General features: G+C 35.6%; 2 protein-coding genes across 3 annotated transcripts in view; one reads left to right on the top strand and one right to left on the bottom strand.

The window, feature by feature from the left end:
• PIGB (phosphatidylinositol glycan anchor biosynthesis class B) overlaps window positions 1-2447 on the top strand; it is a 33495-nt gene extending 31048 nt beyond the window's left edge. Inside the window, exons 13-14 of the mRNA XM_069492061.1 lie at window positions 1617-1797; window positions 2127-2447. Of these exons, the coding sequence (XP_069348162.1) occupies window positions 1617-1797; window positions 2127-2258 (313 nt within the window). The 3' untranslated portion in view covers window positions 2259-2447. The remainder of the gene's footprint in view (window positions 1-1616; window positions 1798-2126) is intronic.
• Window positions 2448-2503: 56 nt separating this feature from the next.
• The window catches only part of CCPG1 (cell cycle progression 1), a 46776-nt gene continuing 34380 nt past the window's right edge, over window positions 2504-14899 (bottom strand). The window contains exons 7-10 of one of the 2 annotated variants that reach the window (XM_069483569.1): window positions 10395-10516; window positions 6187-7592; window positions 3161-3258; window positions 2504-2608 (exon numbers count right to left, since the gene is read on the bottom strand). In XM_069483569.1, coding sequence (XP_069339670.1) covers window positions 2592-2608; window positions 3161-3258; window positions 6187-7592; window positions 10395-10516 — 1643 coding nt within the window. In that variant the 3' untranslated portion in view covers window positions 2504-2591. Of the gene's footprint in view, window positions 3259-6186; window positions 7593-10394; window positions 10517-14899 lie in introns of both variants that reach the window. The other variant, XM_069483568.1, reaches the window with a different exon arrangement.

The following is a 14899-nucleotide window of genomic DNA, read 5'->3' as shown; positions in this document are numbered from 1 at the left end:
GCAAAGCGGCCAGCTTTCTTATAGAAAATTCTACACCTGTTTAACTCAGCCTCAATCTGGAGTTAATGTTTCATGTGCACATTCAGTTAATTTAATATCACCATGGATATCATTTTAGGGGAATCACACCGTTTTTGGAATACTCTACTTAACTGAATCATTAATGCCAATCATTAAAACACAATTTAGAAAATTGAGATTGTCTGACAAAATCCACAGGCTAGATGGAAGACCTCAAGTGTCTTTTCAACTTGGATTCCTTACTATATTAATAAAAAAGAAATAGGGCTGAGAGGACATTCATTCTCCCTCCATGTTCCCATTAGTGTTAATACTGCAGAGAACAGGAATTTCTAGAGGTATCAAGATATTCTCCATACATGGTTGTAGTGGTTGATGTCTAGGCTTTGTATAGTTCACCAAGGTCTCATCTTGATACCTTTTCAGAGCACACAATGGAGGAAAAAAGTCTGATGCCTACTCTGCAATATCAAGCTGGTAGATTTTTCTTGGGAATTTCTGCTTTCCCTTTAAAACAAGACCATGATCTCCAATAAATAAAAGTCATGAAATATTAGGTCTTGTGTAAATTTACTTTGTGTGCAATTCACAGATAAAACAAACCTCTATTCTCATAATTATTTAACTTTATTTCTAATTGGAAATTTAAAATTTTTCCATCAGTGAGGTTTAACTTTTCCTGAGGCAGTTATAAACCTGGCTTTCTGCATGACCCAACTAACTAACTTAAATTGTCATGATGTATTTATCTTTTTACATTCTAGTCTTCCTATACCAAAATATAACCATTACTTATTTGGATGTTAATCAGCAAACATATTTTACCTCTATTACTAAATCTTACATAAACGTGTAAGAAAAACAACAGGAAGAACTTGCCATTTAAGGATGTGAGCAGAAAGGGAAGAGAGGAGAATCTTTTCTTATTTATGACCATAGTTTCCCACTTTACCAAATAAGGCTATGGAGACTCACTTTAATAACAAGTTAACTTCACCATCAAATTGGTATTAACTAATCGACACTTAAGTGCACACATAGTAATAACATTCATTGGGTGTCGGGCAGATGGGAGGGGAGAGGGATGGGTATATACACACTTAACGGGTGCGGTGCACACCATCTGGGGGACAGGCATGCTTGAAGCTCTGACTCAGGTGGGGCAAAGGCAATATACGTAACCTAAACAGTTGTACCACTGTGATATGCTGAAATAAAAAAAATAAAATAAGTATTACCTAAAAATAAAACAAAAAAGTTCTTACCTGGACCCACTTAGGTTTCTGGAATAGCATACTAATGCTACAGAAGGTGAGTCCCTCAAGCTGCTAACTGACCTACTTCCCTCCTTGAAATGGAGTTTCACGCTTTAGTGTGGGCTTGCAGGTTATGCTGCAGCTGCATAGGTTCATGGATGAGAATCATGTTTCCATCTTCGAGAAAATGCATTAAAGCCTTGCTTCTTTACCTTAACTTGGAACACAGTTTATGGATTCAGATTTCACATTTTGCTAAGTGTACATGATATTTCTGAAGAAAACTTTCACATTTTTTTTTACTTTTTGTATTTATTATGGTAACTTTTCTTGTCATAGCCACGTTCACTGCCCACTACCAATGCGATTTCTCCAATGTCCCCCAGACCTGACTGGAAAAAGTCAGTATCTTGATGAAGCAGATATATTTTACCTAAATCCCTTAAACTGGTTACATAAAGAGTTTCACGATGATGCATCATTGCCTACTCACTTGATCATCTTCAGCGTTTTGGAGGAGGTGAGTAAACATGAAAAAGAAGAAAGCTCAGTATTTTTATTTACCTCAGGTTTAGCAAACACTCAGGTAAATAGACATAACGTTTTTTTTGGTCCCTTTCAACCCCCATGTTTGATAATTGGTCTTTTCCTCAGTCAAAATTAGCCCCAGTTCTGTAACTATCAAGATATTTTACTTACTACAAGTTAATTCTTTAAGAAATTTTATTGTTTTATTAAGAAAAAAGTTGTAGAGAAGCAATTACAATAGGCAATTCTAAAATTCACTGATGAAACAGTACTCAGCAAAATGTAGCCTTTATTTTACTTAAACATTTATTTTACTTCTAGGAAATAAGTGCTTTCCTAATTTCAAGCAATTATGAGAGAACTGCTGTTTTCTTCCACACTCACTTGCCGGAGGGTCGAATTGGAAGTCACATATATGTCTATGAACGGAAGTTAAAAGGGAAACTCAACTGAAGATGAAATTCTGAACTGTGTTTAGATCTTTCCTAGAGAAACTGACATTGCTGGATGGAAAAATTTAGATACCGCTTAAATACTTTAGTAAACACTGGGTAAGATTCGTGGAACTTGGAAAAAAACACTGTGAACTGCTTTACCAAATATCACTACTGAGGAAATAAAATATCACATAGTATAAAACCACATATTAATACAATGCCAGATTTTAAATAAAGACCTTTAATTTTCCTCATGGTGTAGTTTTATTGTTTCTTCCACAATATTCAGATGTGCAAGAAATTTCACAAGAGAACAAGTCAGCAAGCTCAAAAGAGGGCAGCAAATTCTTCACAAGTCAACGGGCTCTTGAACCCACAAAAAGACAAGAAGCAAATGTAAGATTATAAAATGTTAAAGATGAAATCCCATCACAATGTACTTTTTTCAAGTTCTACTGCAAAGTTAACACAAACATCAGTGTTAATTACACTTTGTCATGTATGATTTGAGCTTACTTTAAGCTCATACATTGAAAGGAAGTCTCATTTCATGCACAAAATCTGTTGCATGCCTGGCTTCCTTAATAAAACTACTGTTGAACATTTCCAGTGCCAAAAAAAATTCAACAAAGGTAAACTACAGGAAAATGCAGTTAGTAGGCTTTTGATTGATGCTTCTGAGTAATAATATAAAGTCATCAAACTGATACTTAAAAATGAAGGAAGAAAGACATTGTCATCTTGATAATTTCATCTTAGTTTCAACACCAAACATTGTAGAAAGCATCCATGTTTCTTACAGTTTCTAATTTAACTTAATCATGAATCAATATTTAGGATCAAAAGGTAATTGCCCCAATTCTATTTCAAGATTTGCCATGTATCTTCCATTAGTGCGACCATATTTATGCCATTTACCTTCCCTTTTATAAGGCTGTGGCTGAAGATGCTTCTGCTCTTGTTTTCGATGCCTGGCGTTTTCAATATTTACCATACGTTGCTTTTTATCAGGTCGACTGAAAGCAGTAAACACATTTTTCATCTATGTTAGAGTTCAATTTATTTAAATTAAAAACAATTTTAATGTTTTCCTCCATTAATCTATTATCTGAACACTGAAAAAAGATGTTAAATTAATCTTAAGTATAATTCTAATATAGCTATATAAAAAATTAAGGATTCAGTATTACACTTTTTTTTTATCCTATAGCAAGAAAAAATAGACAAACTGTCCTGGCAAAAAAGGGAAACACGCAACATATAAAGAATAGAAATGTGACAATAAAATAATGAGATGTGTTTCCATTATTTTTTCTCCTTTCCTGTAAAAATCAATCCTTCCCCCATTGCCTTTATCCCTCAGCAGAAATATATACACATCTCTTATAAACAAAGCAAAGCAAAATTCTCTTAACTTTTTCTCTTACAACTAAAGTTCACAAACAATGTCTATACTGCTTTCTTCAGGGTCTATGATGCCTTCTTTCACTACTTGACTAGAAGTCCATACTGCCATCAATGGCCACCCAATTCCCAAGCCAAGAAACATTTTTCAGCCAACTTTCTTTAAAAGCATATGGCACATTTAAGTATTTTTTGAGTTGACCGTTGGATTTTCATGATGCCACTCTTGTCCTCTCAGCCTCCTGTATAACCCCACAGATGTTTGTGTTCCCCCAGGAGTCTGATAAATACCTCCAGCCTAGAATATCTACACACACACACAGTCTGGGCAAAAGAGATGGCCATATAATTAATTGCCAACTAACCCTTTTCCATTTCAATCTCAATAGGTACTTCCAAATACTCCTCATCTCCAATTCCCCTGGCCAAAAACCTGATACTCTCTCTCTTAGTGACACCACTATCCAACAGGTGACCTAACCCACAAATCTAGACATCACTGTTACTTTCTACTTCTCTTTCACAAGAAATACCAATTTTACCATCTGTTCAACTCTGTGTCCTCCTTTCTACTCCTACTACTACTATTGTTCCAGTTCAGGTGCTCAACTCAAGCTGGCATTGTATTGACTACCTTCTAGTTTCACACCTTTCCCAGCAATCCTCCAGGCTGCTGCCAATACAGTAGTCCCCTCTTATTCAGTTTTACTTTCTACAGTTCAGGTGGTCAACCGCAGTCTGAATATGTTAAATGGAAAGTTTCAGAAATAATTCTTAAGTTTTAAATTGTACTCCCATTCTGAGTAGTGTGATGAAATCTCATGCTGTCCCACTCTGTCCCACCTGGGACTTGAATCATCCCTTTGTCCAGTGTATCCACATTACCCGCCCATTAGTCACTTAGTAGTGGTCTTGGTTATCAGATCTACTGTTGTGGTATCACAGTGTTTGTGTTCAAGTCATCCTTATTTTACTTATTAAAGACCCCAAAGTGCAAAAGTGGTAATGTTGGCAATTAGGATATGTCAAAGAGAAGCTGTAAAGTGCTTCCTTTTAAGTGAAAAGGTGCAAGTTCTCAATAAGGGAAAAAAAAAAAGTCTGTACGCTAAGGTTGCTAAGATCTATTGCAAGAACAAACCATCTACTTGCCAAATTGTGAAAAAGGAAAAAGAAATTCATGCCTAGTATGTATGTATGTATATATGTGTATATATGTGTGTATATATATATATATATATATAGGATTCTGTACTATTCCTGGTTTCAAACATCCACTGGGGTTCTTGGAATACATTTCCTGAAGATAAGGGGAGACTACTGTAATCCAAAATACTTATCACACCCTACTCCATAATTCTTTAGAGGTTCTCCATGGCCTACAGGACAAATTCTTTCACATAAAATGAGGCCCTTCATGATCTGAATCTTTCTTTATTCACTGCCCAGCACTGTCCTGCTTCCTGAAAGTAGTTATGTCTTCACATCTCCGAGTCTTTGCAAATGACCTTCCCTTTGAGTGAAATGCCCTCCCCCCAACTAGACAGCAAATTCTCATTTCTCTTCCAAAAGCTAATTTAAAAACCAAGTTTCAGTTCAAAGGCCATCTCACTCATGAAGCCTTTCCAAACATCTCCAGACACGCCTGAGGCCACCATATACATGCCTCCATACCTTCATTTCATTTCTTTTTATTTAACTAGCTTGTAAGTTCCTTTACCGCAAAACTTTTTTCATTTGTTTCCTCAAGGCAGCCTCACAACACTTTGTTCATAAGAGCACTAGATATCTGCTTAATGACTAAAGACACCAGAATCAGTCTCATTATTTTATTGACACATTACATTTATTCAGAAAGATATAAGTATCTCAATGGTAAAAAGTGAAGCTAACATTTCAAGATTAGGCAAGTTTCATGTTACAGAATATAAAGCTGATAAACAATAGATAAAAGTTATGAAACACACAAATTAGAATTTCTAGCATGCCAAGTTTGCGTCTTTGATCATGCCTCTAGCTTTATCAGCAATAATTCTATATTAAGTATTAAGTATCATAATTAAGCTGGTATATTCAATGGACAAATGAAAAACAGATAGGATATTAGAATTGTTATGTATGAGCTCTTCACTCCTAGCTTCCTTAGGTGAGTAAATAAATAAAAGAGTACAGGAAAATAATTTCACTTAAGGTAATTATCTTTTCATAAAAAATACACTGAAAAGAAACAAAATATGCCAAAATAGGATTTATATATCCTTAACTGATTTTTAAAAGTCTGATGCTCTATTCACTGAGCCTACCCAGGCCCTTCTTAACTGATTTTTAAGGCAGAAATTAAATCAAATCCAAATGATTACGTGACATGAAATTTTCAGCTTCTAATAGCTATAATTTTAAAACTTTTAATTTATTCTAAATTCTCAGTGGCAATAAAGCAATCTTACAAATATTAACCTTTCAAGAAATTCATCAAATAAAAATGCTATCCAATCTACAAATGTTAGAAACTACTATAATAACATGGTTTTATGTAAACCGACCTGGGTCCATATGGAGGGGAAAAAGTTTGACCAAAGAAGTGTCTATATATATATTCATCCAACTTCTCAAATACTCCATCATTATCTACTTGATAGTCCTTCATGTCTTTAAGATAATCTTTAACATCATTAACAAAGTCAGTGAAGAGCTTCTGATCATGTATAAAGACACCATTTAGGAAAAAATTATTGATAAAATGATCAAGTTCTTTCCAATGATGAAAAGCATCCAGCTCTTTTAATAAGTACCTTTCAATTAACTGTCTAAATTCATCTATCCTTACAGGATTCACCACTGTATTAAAAAGGCTCATGGATTCTTGTCGAGCACATTCAAATACACCAAAACAAGCCTTTCTAAAAGGATAATTTTCCCTACAGTCATGCTCAGCAGTGCATTTCTGTGAATTTGTATTTTTTCTGAATTCTTCAAAGTGAACTGGCTTTTCTTTCCTTCCGTCTCTTTGCCTAGTAGGGCCTCTACTATTCTGGTTCTGTGTAGGTGCTTTATACTGTGGATGTGAATAGTCACTAAAAATTGTTCTTGATTTTTCAGCTGCAGCTTCTTTTGTAGCACCGTATCTTTTATTACCCTTTTCATCGAAGATATTCTTGGTGGTATCTTTAAAATGTCTAAAGGTAGACTTAACTGAATCTGAGAATTTTTTCAGATTTTCCTTCACAGCTTCTTTAGCCTGCTTAATTTTTTCTTTATGATGCCTCACAAACTCCTTGGTAGAATTCTTCATGGCATCAAATGTTTCCTTAACTGAACCCAAAAATGTTTCCTTTGACTTATTTTTAGCCCTGTGGTTTCCTCTACCCCCTTTCCTTTTTCCATCAGCTTCTTGTTTTCCATTTTGTTCTTTTGCCTCAACATACAGTCTTTCCCACAAATCAGAACGCTGCTGTTCAAAGGTAAGCTTCCGCTCCAGCTCAGTGAGTCTTTCCCGTAAGATTGCTATTTCCTTTTGTCCAGTTAACACACCGGAAGAATCTGAGTTGCCATGTGACTGACTAGCACTTAGTTGCTGGAGTTCCACCCTTAAAGTCGTGGTTATTAGTCGTTCTCTCTCCAGTTCCCTCTTTAGCATCTTTGCTTCTGCCAACAGAGTCTCCCTTTGATTAAGGAAGCTGTGTTTTTTCTGCTTTTCCTCTTCCAAATGCTGCTTAAGTTTCTGATTTTCTTTAACTAATTCAGTACTTGTTCCTTTATCTTCCAATATTCTAACCTGTTCTCTTAGTTTACTTAACTCTTGCTGTAACGAAGACAAGGCTTTTTCTTCCTTCTCCAGAGATTTTCTTAAATGCTGATTTTCCGTAGCAAGGTTCATTTTCTGAGTTTCAAAGGACATCTTCTCTGCTTCAGTAAGGGTCCAACATCTTGCAAGGTTGTCTTTCAATGACTAAATTTTTTTTGAAAGAGAAGAAAGAAAAATGTCAACTGCTTTAAAAGCTGTATTTAAATCATTAAGATATAACACCCCATAAACTTTAGTGACTTTACTTCTACAGATAGTGTCCCCTGGGTAGTATAATGTTCATATGCAAGAAAATGCTTAGCAGACAGCTACATCAAATTAAGAACAATGGCATGGTGGAAGAATTTAAAGACAGGGAAAAGTTAGCTAGAGCTCAGTTTATCCCCAATAGGATTTTTAAAATAGCAATAGGGGTACTTTTGATTACTGTTTCCTATAATCAGACGAAGTTCTTACTGGTTTCTAGGCCCATTTATAAAAATTAGGAGAAAAGGGGATAGCTCCTCCATCTTTTGCCCACAGGACTCTCTTCCTGAAAAGGCTCCTAGGGAATTTAGGCAGGAAAAGGCTTTTCTGATTCTTGGGGAGAGAGATTATCTTTTATAAAAAGTAAAATTACATCTGGAGCTGATTTCAGGCTTCAAAAAATTCTGTTTGTAGTCAGTGTACCCTTTGAAGGAAGAAACATTTCAATAATCTTAGTTCTCTTTGAAACATTTTAGTCCCATGCAAACAAACATTTCCAATAAGTAAAGTAAGTCATAAATTCTACAAGCACATTAGAGGACAGACTGAATCTTGGTAACATTTAAAACTAATTTCCCCAATTTTAAGTAAACTTCTGAAGTGACTGTAACCCAGATTACAGCAGCTCTGTAATCTGTACAGATTAATATAATTCTGAAGATTAATCTGTAGATTACTATAACTCTGAAAGTCAGACAGAAACATGATAGAAATCATGTTTGGGTAGGCTTACAGAATTTTACTAAAGTTCAAGGTAGCCTCAACTGATCTGATTCTGCTTTCACCCATATGCATTAGTAACACATTTTAACCAAAAACAGTGAAAAATTAAACAATATGCTTCAATAGGTGTTATAGCATTATCCACTCAATTAAAATATCTTATGTATAAGTCTGCCAAATGATACTTAAATTTGGCTTAACTTACCACAAATATTATGGTTATCACATTGAATCAGACCAGTAAAATTATCTGGTTTCATAAACAAGCAAAAAAGAAAGAAAAAAAAAATCCTTTAAGAGAATGGCACTATTTTACACTTGAAAAATAACTATCTGAAATGTTTCTTCACTTTCTGGCTCATTAATCTTCAGAGAACAAATAAGATTTAAAATTTAAGCGCAGTCATTTCCTCTGCTCTACCTACATGAGAGAAAACAAGTTTCTTCTACCCAACAGCAGTAGACTGTGGAGTAGAAGAGACTTCTGTAGCATAATCTTGAAATGCACAACAACAGGAAGCCACAGAGTGATGGAAGAGTACAGCATTGCTCATCCAGTAACATGATCTTTAAATAAGTGATTGATAAGCAGATCCTGAGCAGGTCTTCCCAAGAGTTTCAACATCTGATCCACACTTAGCAGCTAGAAATAGAAGATCTACAAAAATTGAGTCTCTATAAAGATTTATGCTTGATGAGTCTCCTAAAAGCTAATGTCATCCTATAGAACCAAAAACCATTGTGGTGAAGAAGAAAATGACATCTTCTGATATAGGTAGGAAAACTACACTATTTATAATTAGCTGCAGTAGTATCCCCCTGAAAAAATACAATTTGGATATAAATTGGTATTCTGTCTTCCCAAGAAACATAATCATAACCTCTAAGGGAGGCATATACACATTAAGTGTGAAGGAGATTGGCGGGGTAAACAGAAGGAAAAAGCAGCAACTTACTTCTCTATCCTAAGCTTATCTACAATCCCTACACCATTCCTAGGAAAGAACTAGATAGGAGACTAGCTATTGTGCTGGTCCTCATAAATCCATGAAGATGTTAGGTAACTGGACAGAATAGACAGAAAAGTCCTGTTAGATCTAGGTGAGTTTTAGGTAGAAAAACATAACATGCACCCCTTCCATCAGAACTAACAAGAAACCAATAAAAAGGACTGGCCGTTTCCCCTGATCAAGGGAAAATCTTGGAGAAAATATAAAACCACAACTCTTGGGACCAGGCAAGGTGGCTCACAGCTATAATCCTAGCACTCTCGGAGGCCAAGGCAGGAAGATTGCTTGAGCTCAGGAGTTAGGGACCAGCCTGAGCAAGAGCAAAACCCTGTCTCTACTGAAAATAGAAAAAAGTAGCCAGGCGTGGTGCCGCACGTTTATAGTCCCAGCTACTCAGGAGGCTGAAACAGGAGGATCACTTGAGCCCAGGAGTTTGAGGTTGCTGTGAGCTAGGCTGACACCACAGCACTCCGGCCCAGGCAACAGAGCAAAACTGTCTCAATAAATAAATAAATAAATAAAATATATATATATATATATATATATATATATGAAATACATAATAATATAAATAAAATATATAAGTAAAAATAAAACCACAACTCTCATTTTTCTCTCCCACTGACTGAAAATGTTTTGCTTAGTTCTGTGAAAATAATGCTAATAATAAAATGTCTATATACATATATAAAATATCAATTTTAAATTGCATCACTGCTAATCACTACCCTTGGGAAAGTTGGTTAACCTTTCTGAAACCTCTTTCTCAGCTATAAAATGAAGTTAATAATTGCTTAATTCACATATCGTGAGAAATAAAAGAAATACTTGTATGAAGCACTCATGACCTATTATCAATCAACAATTATCAGCATTATTATTGATTTACTAAGCTGCACTGTACATGTATCTAAATAGCATAATTATTGGCTAACAATTGTTTTTAATATTTGTTAGTGGTACACACCTTATAATCTATAAAAGATTCTTGTTCCTGTTGACATTGGGAAAGATAATCCTTCATATCATTCAATTCATCTTCATGTATTTTTCTGACTAACTGTTGACGCTTCTGAATCTGAATTGTTCCTAAAATGAAAATTTTTATTAGGTATAACACAGATATGATTACCAATACTTTAAAATACATAAAACATTTAATCTGTATATAACTACTTAATCTAGACAGAATCATTTTCTTAAAGTATCAGCACTTCACAATTATTTAAAAATTCTGATTATAGGCTGGGTACGGTGGCTCACACCTATAATCCCAGTGCTTTGGGAGGCCAAGGTGGGAGGATTGTTTTAGGCCAGGAGTTCAAGACCAGCCTGGGCAACACAGCAAGACTACATCACTATAAAAACTAAAAGAATTTAACCAGGCATGCATAGTGGCTCACGCCTATAGTCCCAGGTACTGGGAGGGCTGAGGTGGGAGAATTGATTGCTTGAGCCCAGGAGTTCCAGGATACAGTGAGCTATGATCATAGCACTGCACTCCAGCCTGGGCAACAGAGCAAGTCCCTGACTCTTAAAAAAAAAAAAAAAAAAAAAAACTGATGGGGGAGGGGGCAAACATTTGTGCCCACATAATATGCTGAAATAAAAAAAAACTGATTATATAGATGAAGAATAAATAAGTGAAAGCTCATGATGTCATTCATCAAATGGTGGTGGGATGTTAATTGTAACATTTTAAATCAGGCCAAACTGGGTTAATTTTTCAAAATATTTATTTAGCAATAACCCAGAAACATTTCAGCAGTTCACTATCCTTTTGATTAAAACAAGCCAGCCTGTACTTCTCTAACAAAGATAACAATTTATATAATGTTCTTATCTTACTATATTGAAGGCACTCAGCTTTGATGTTCTGAGGGGATCTTTGAAGTACAAAAAGTGTTTCAGCCTCCCTTACAGAGACATGAAACATGGTGTCTTTTCAGTTTATAAGTCAATAAGGGAAAATGAAAACTTTTTCTCTCTTTGGTAACATTTTGCCTAAAGGATATAAAGCACAGCACAGAAAATAATTGGCTAGCTGTGATTATGCACCATTCTCAAAGCCAAATCTGTTAAGAATTCTGCAATGGTTATTTAAGTTGGTCATAAGGAAAAAAAAAAAAAAAAAGAAAGAAAGAAAGAAAAAAAAAGTAAGTAGAAAAGAAAAAAAAAGAATTCTGCAATGGTTAGATCTGTACCGGAGTACTGCTGTCCTTATCCCAGCAGTGATAAAGGAACCATAAACCAACTAGGATTCTCTATATTTTCACCCTAAAATAATCCTTCATGTCATTCTTCTTCATGTATCTTTCTGACCAAAAGTCAAAGCGTTACTTTGCCAAAACATGCTGTTCACATGCTGCTATATGTTTCACACGTGAGGGGGGAAAAAACTCACTAAATCAAAAATAAGGCAAAATGCATTCAGCAACATTAATCCTACATCTACTGAGAGGGCATGCCACTCAGTATGTACAGATATCACAGAATTTTACAACAAAAGGATGTAATGATAGTTTACTATTTCTTCACTTACTGCTATACCAATTATTTTTTAATTTCTTTAATACATTTTAAAAAATACTAAAAAGAAAATTTGCCAATTTACAGACAACTGTTAGATATTCTAAATGCTAGTTAACAACTATGATACTCTGTGTTAGAATCCAAATTTTCCAATTTCTAGAGGCATGGCAAACTTGTTTCAAAATTACTCAAAAAACTCAGATTTTTTTCAGATGTTGAAAGAAATTTATCTATTAGTTCCCAGAGTATCAGAAAACCTTTAACTTTCTATTTCAAACTGCTAATAAGATGAATTCCTTTGCCCATTGGAAAATAACCTAAAACTGTGTTGAAATGTGAATTCAAGATACTGTTAGATAGCATGTTCTTGATAACCATCTTAATGTGGCCCTTTCTTTTCAGTCTCACTAACTAATCATTGGGGTTTTCTTCCTGCACATTCAGCTGCTTAACTATAAGATGTTACCACACAAGATACAATCTTGGCCTTCTAGTCGTGCCTACAAATGCTGCTTATCTTACCACATTAACCCATTGTCAGTTTTTGCTATCATTCCTGTAAGACTTCTTGTCTACAGATACAGTCCTAACCTCTCACCAGAGCTTCCAGCAACTATATCCAGCTGCCTATTGGGCAATTTGGGGGCCCTTTTGTGGGGCAGTGGGAATCAAACTTCAGTACCTGCCCCAACCCATTTTAGAATAAATTGCGTATAAACAAACCAAACTATGCTTACCATCAATTTATTTTATCATCTGGCAAAACCCTTCCTCAGTAACTCCTAACTCCAAATGTGATGCAGCTAGCACCCTTCCTAGAATGTAATAAACTGCCATTATCCCACGTATCCAGGCTCAACGTCCTATTTTCCATTTTTCCTTCAGTGTCCCTTATATTACCAACTTTCTCTGCATCCCCACTGTCGCTGCAATTGTCAAGGCCCTCATAACTGATATTGGGATTACAAACCTCCTAACTGTTCTAGTTTTTCCCATACCACTTAGCTTCCTGCACTTTTTCCCTCTAAAATCACTGCTGTCAGGTCACTCAATAAATCAAACTCGCCTACCAGATTCCAGTATGTTTTACAATATTTAATTGAACCTTGAACAACACTGGTTTGAACTACAGGTCTCCACTCATATGCAGATTTTTTTCAAATAAATGCAGAGTCCCATCATACATGGAGGGACAAGTTTTCCTACATGTGGCTTCCACAGTCATGGGACTTGAGTACACAGTGGATTTTGTTATGGTGGGAGCACAGGGGAGTGTCCTGGAACCAATGCCCCATCTATACTGTGGGGCAGGGCAACTCCACCTACTCCATTATTTCTAAATACATATTCTGCTATAGCACAGGCAGTCTTCTCATGCTCCCAAATCCAAGTTTACTTCTTCCTCAGATTATCAGGTTCTCCTCATTGGAATTTTCTACCTTTCCTTTGGCCTGTCATAAGCTTACTAAGATTAGATCCAGCTTAAATCCTACTACCTTCGGGATGATTCAGTAGTATATTCTTTGAGCTGTAATTCATGTCTGTGCTATATAACTTAGCATCTAGTTATACTATTACATTGTCTGCTGAAGAGGAAGGCAGCCTATCAATATTTAAAGAACTCCATGAAAAAACTAAATCAATTGAACTCCACTGATGATTTAGAATATAGTCCACAAGTAATGACAAGAACAAGAAAGATTGCTTCAAGCAACCCTATCAAAAAGTGGGCAAAGGACATGAATAGAAATTTTTCAAAAGAAGATATAAAAATGGCTAACAAACATATGAAAAAGTGTTCAACATCTCTAATCATCAGGGAAATGCAAATCAAAACCACAATGAGATATCACTTAACCCCACTGAGAATGGCCTTTATCAAAAAAACCCAAAACAACACATGTTGGCGTGGGTGTGGAGAGACAGGAACACTAATACACTGCTGGTGGGACTGCAAACTAGTGCAACCCCTGTGGAAAGCATTATGGAGGTATCTTAAACAGATTCAAGTAGACCTGCCATTTGACCCAGCAATCCCATTACTGGGCATATACCCAAAGGAAAAAAGGTCATTCTGTAACAAAGACACATGTACCCGAATGTTTATAGCAGCACAATTCACAATAGCAAAGATGTGGAAACAACCCAAATGCCCATCAATACATGATTGGATTAGTAAACTGTGGTATATGTATACCATGGAATATTACTCAGCTATAAGGAATGATGAAGATACGACATCTCTATGGTTCTCCTGGAGAGAGTTGGAACCCATTATATTAAGTGAAGTATCCCAAGAATGGAAAAACAAGCATCACATGTACTCACCAGAAAATTGGTTTCCCTGAACATCACCTAAATACAAATCTGGGAACGACACCAATTGGACATCAGACTGAGGTGGGGGGTGGGGGAGGGGATGGGGGTATGCCTACACAATGAGTGCATTGCGCACCGTTTGGGGAGTGGTAACACTTGAAGGTGCTGACTCGGGAAAGGGGGGGTGGGGAAAAAAAATATGATACTGTTGTTTTTAACTTGTATTGTTCACTTAATAATTTATCATGAATATTTCCCATATTATTTCATATCATTGTACAAGAAATAATAAAAAAAAAAAGAAAGAAAAAAAAAAAAAAAAGAAAGATTGCTTCATACATGAAGATTTTTTAAAAAACTTCTGGAAGCACTTTCAGAGCCTCAAACTTACCAAAAACCCGGAGTACACTATTTTACTATTCAGTCATGCTAGCTTTCTCTTCCAGTATAGATCTGACACTCCAAATATATATGGAGCCAAGGCTGACAAATGTTCTGAGTGATTCATTCAATAGTATGTCTTTGTTCAATGATTATAAAACAAATGGCTGACTATGGGATGCAATGACTGACTTCACTGTGAAGATGGATAGGAAATTCAAACTGGCTGTGAAATCAACT

This window comes from Eulemur rufifrons, chromosome 2, assembly GCF_041146395.1.
Source record: "Eulemur rufifrons isolate Redbay chromosome 2, OSU_ERuf_1, whole genome shotgun sequence".
NCBI classification, from domain to species: domain Eukaryota; kingdom Metazoa; phylum Chordata; class Mammalia; order Primates; family Lemuridae; genus Eulemur; species Eulemur rufifrons.
Note: the sequence above shows the minus strand (reverse complement) of the source record. Positions and strands in the feature narration are given on the sequence as shown.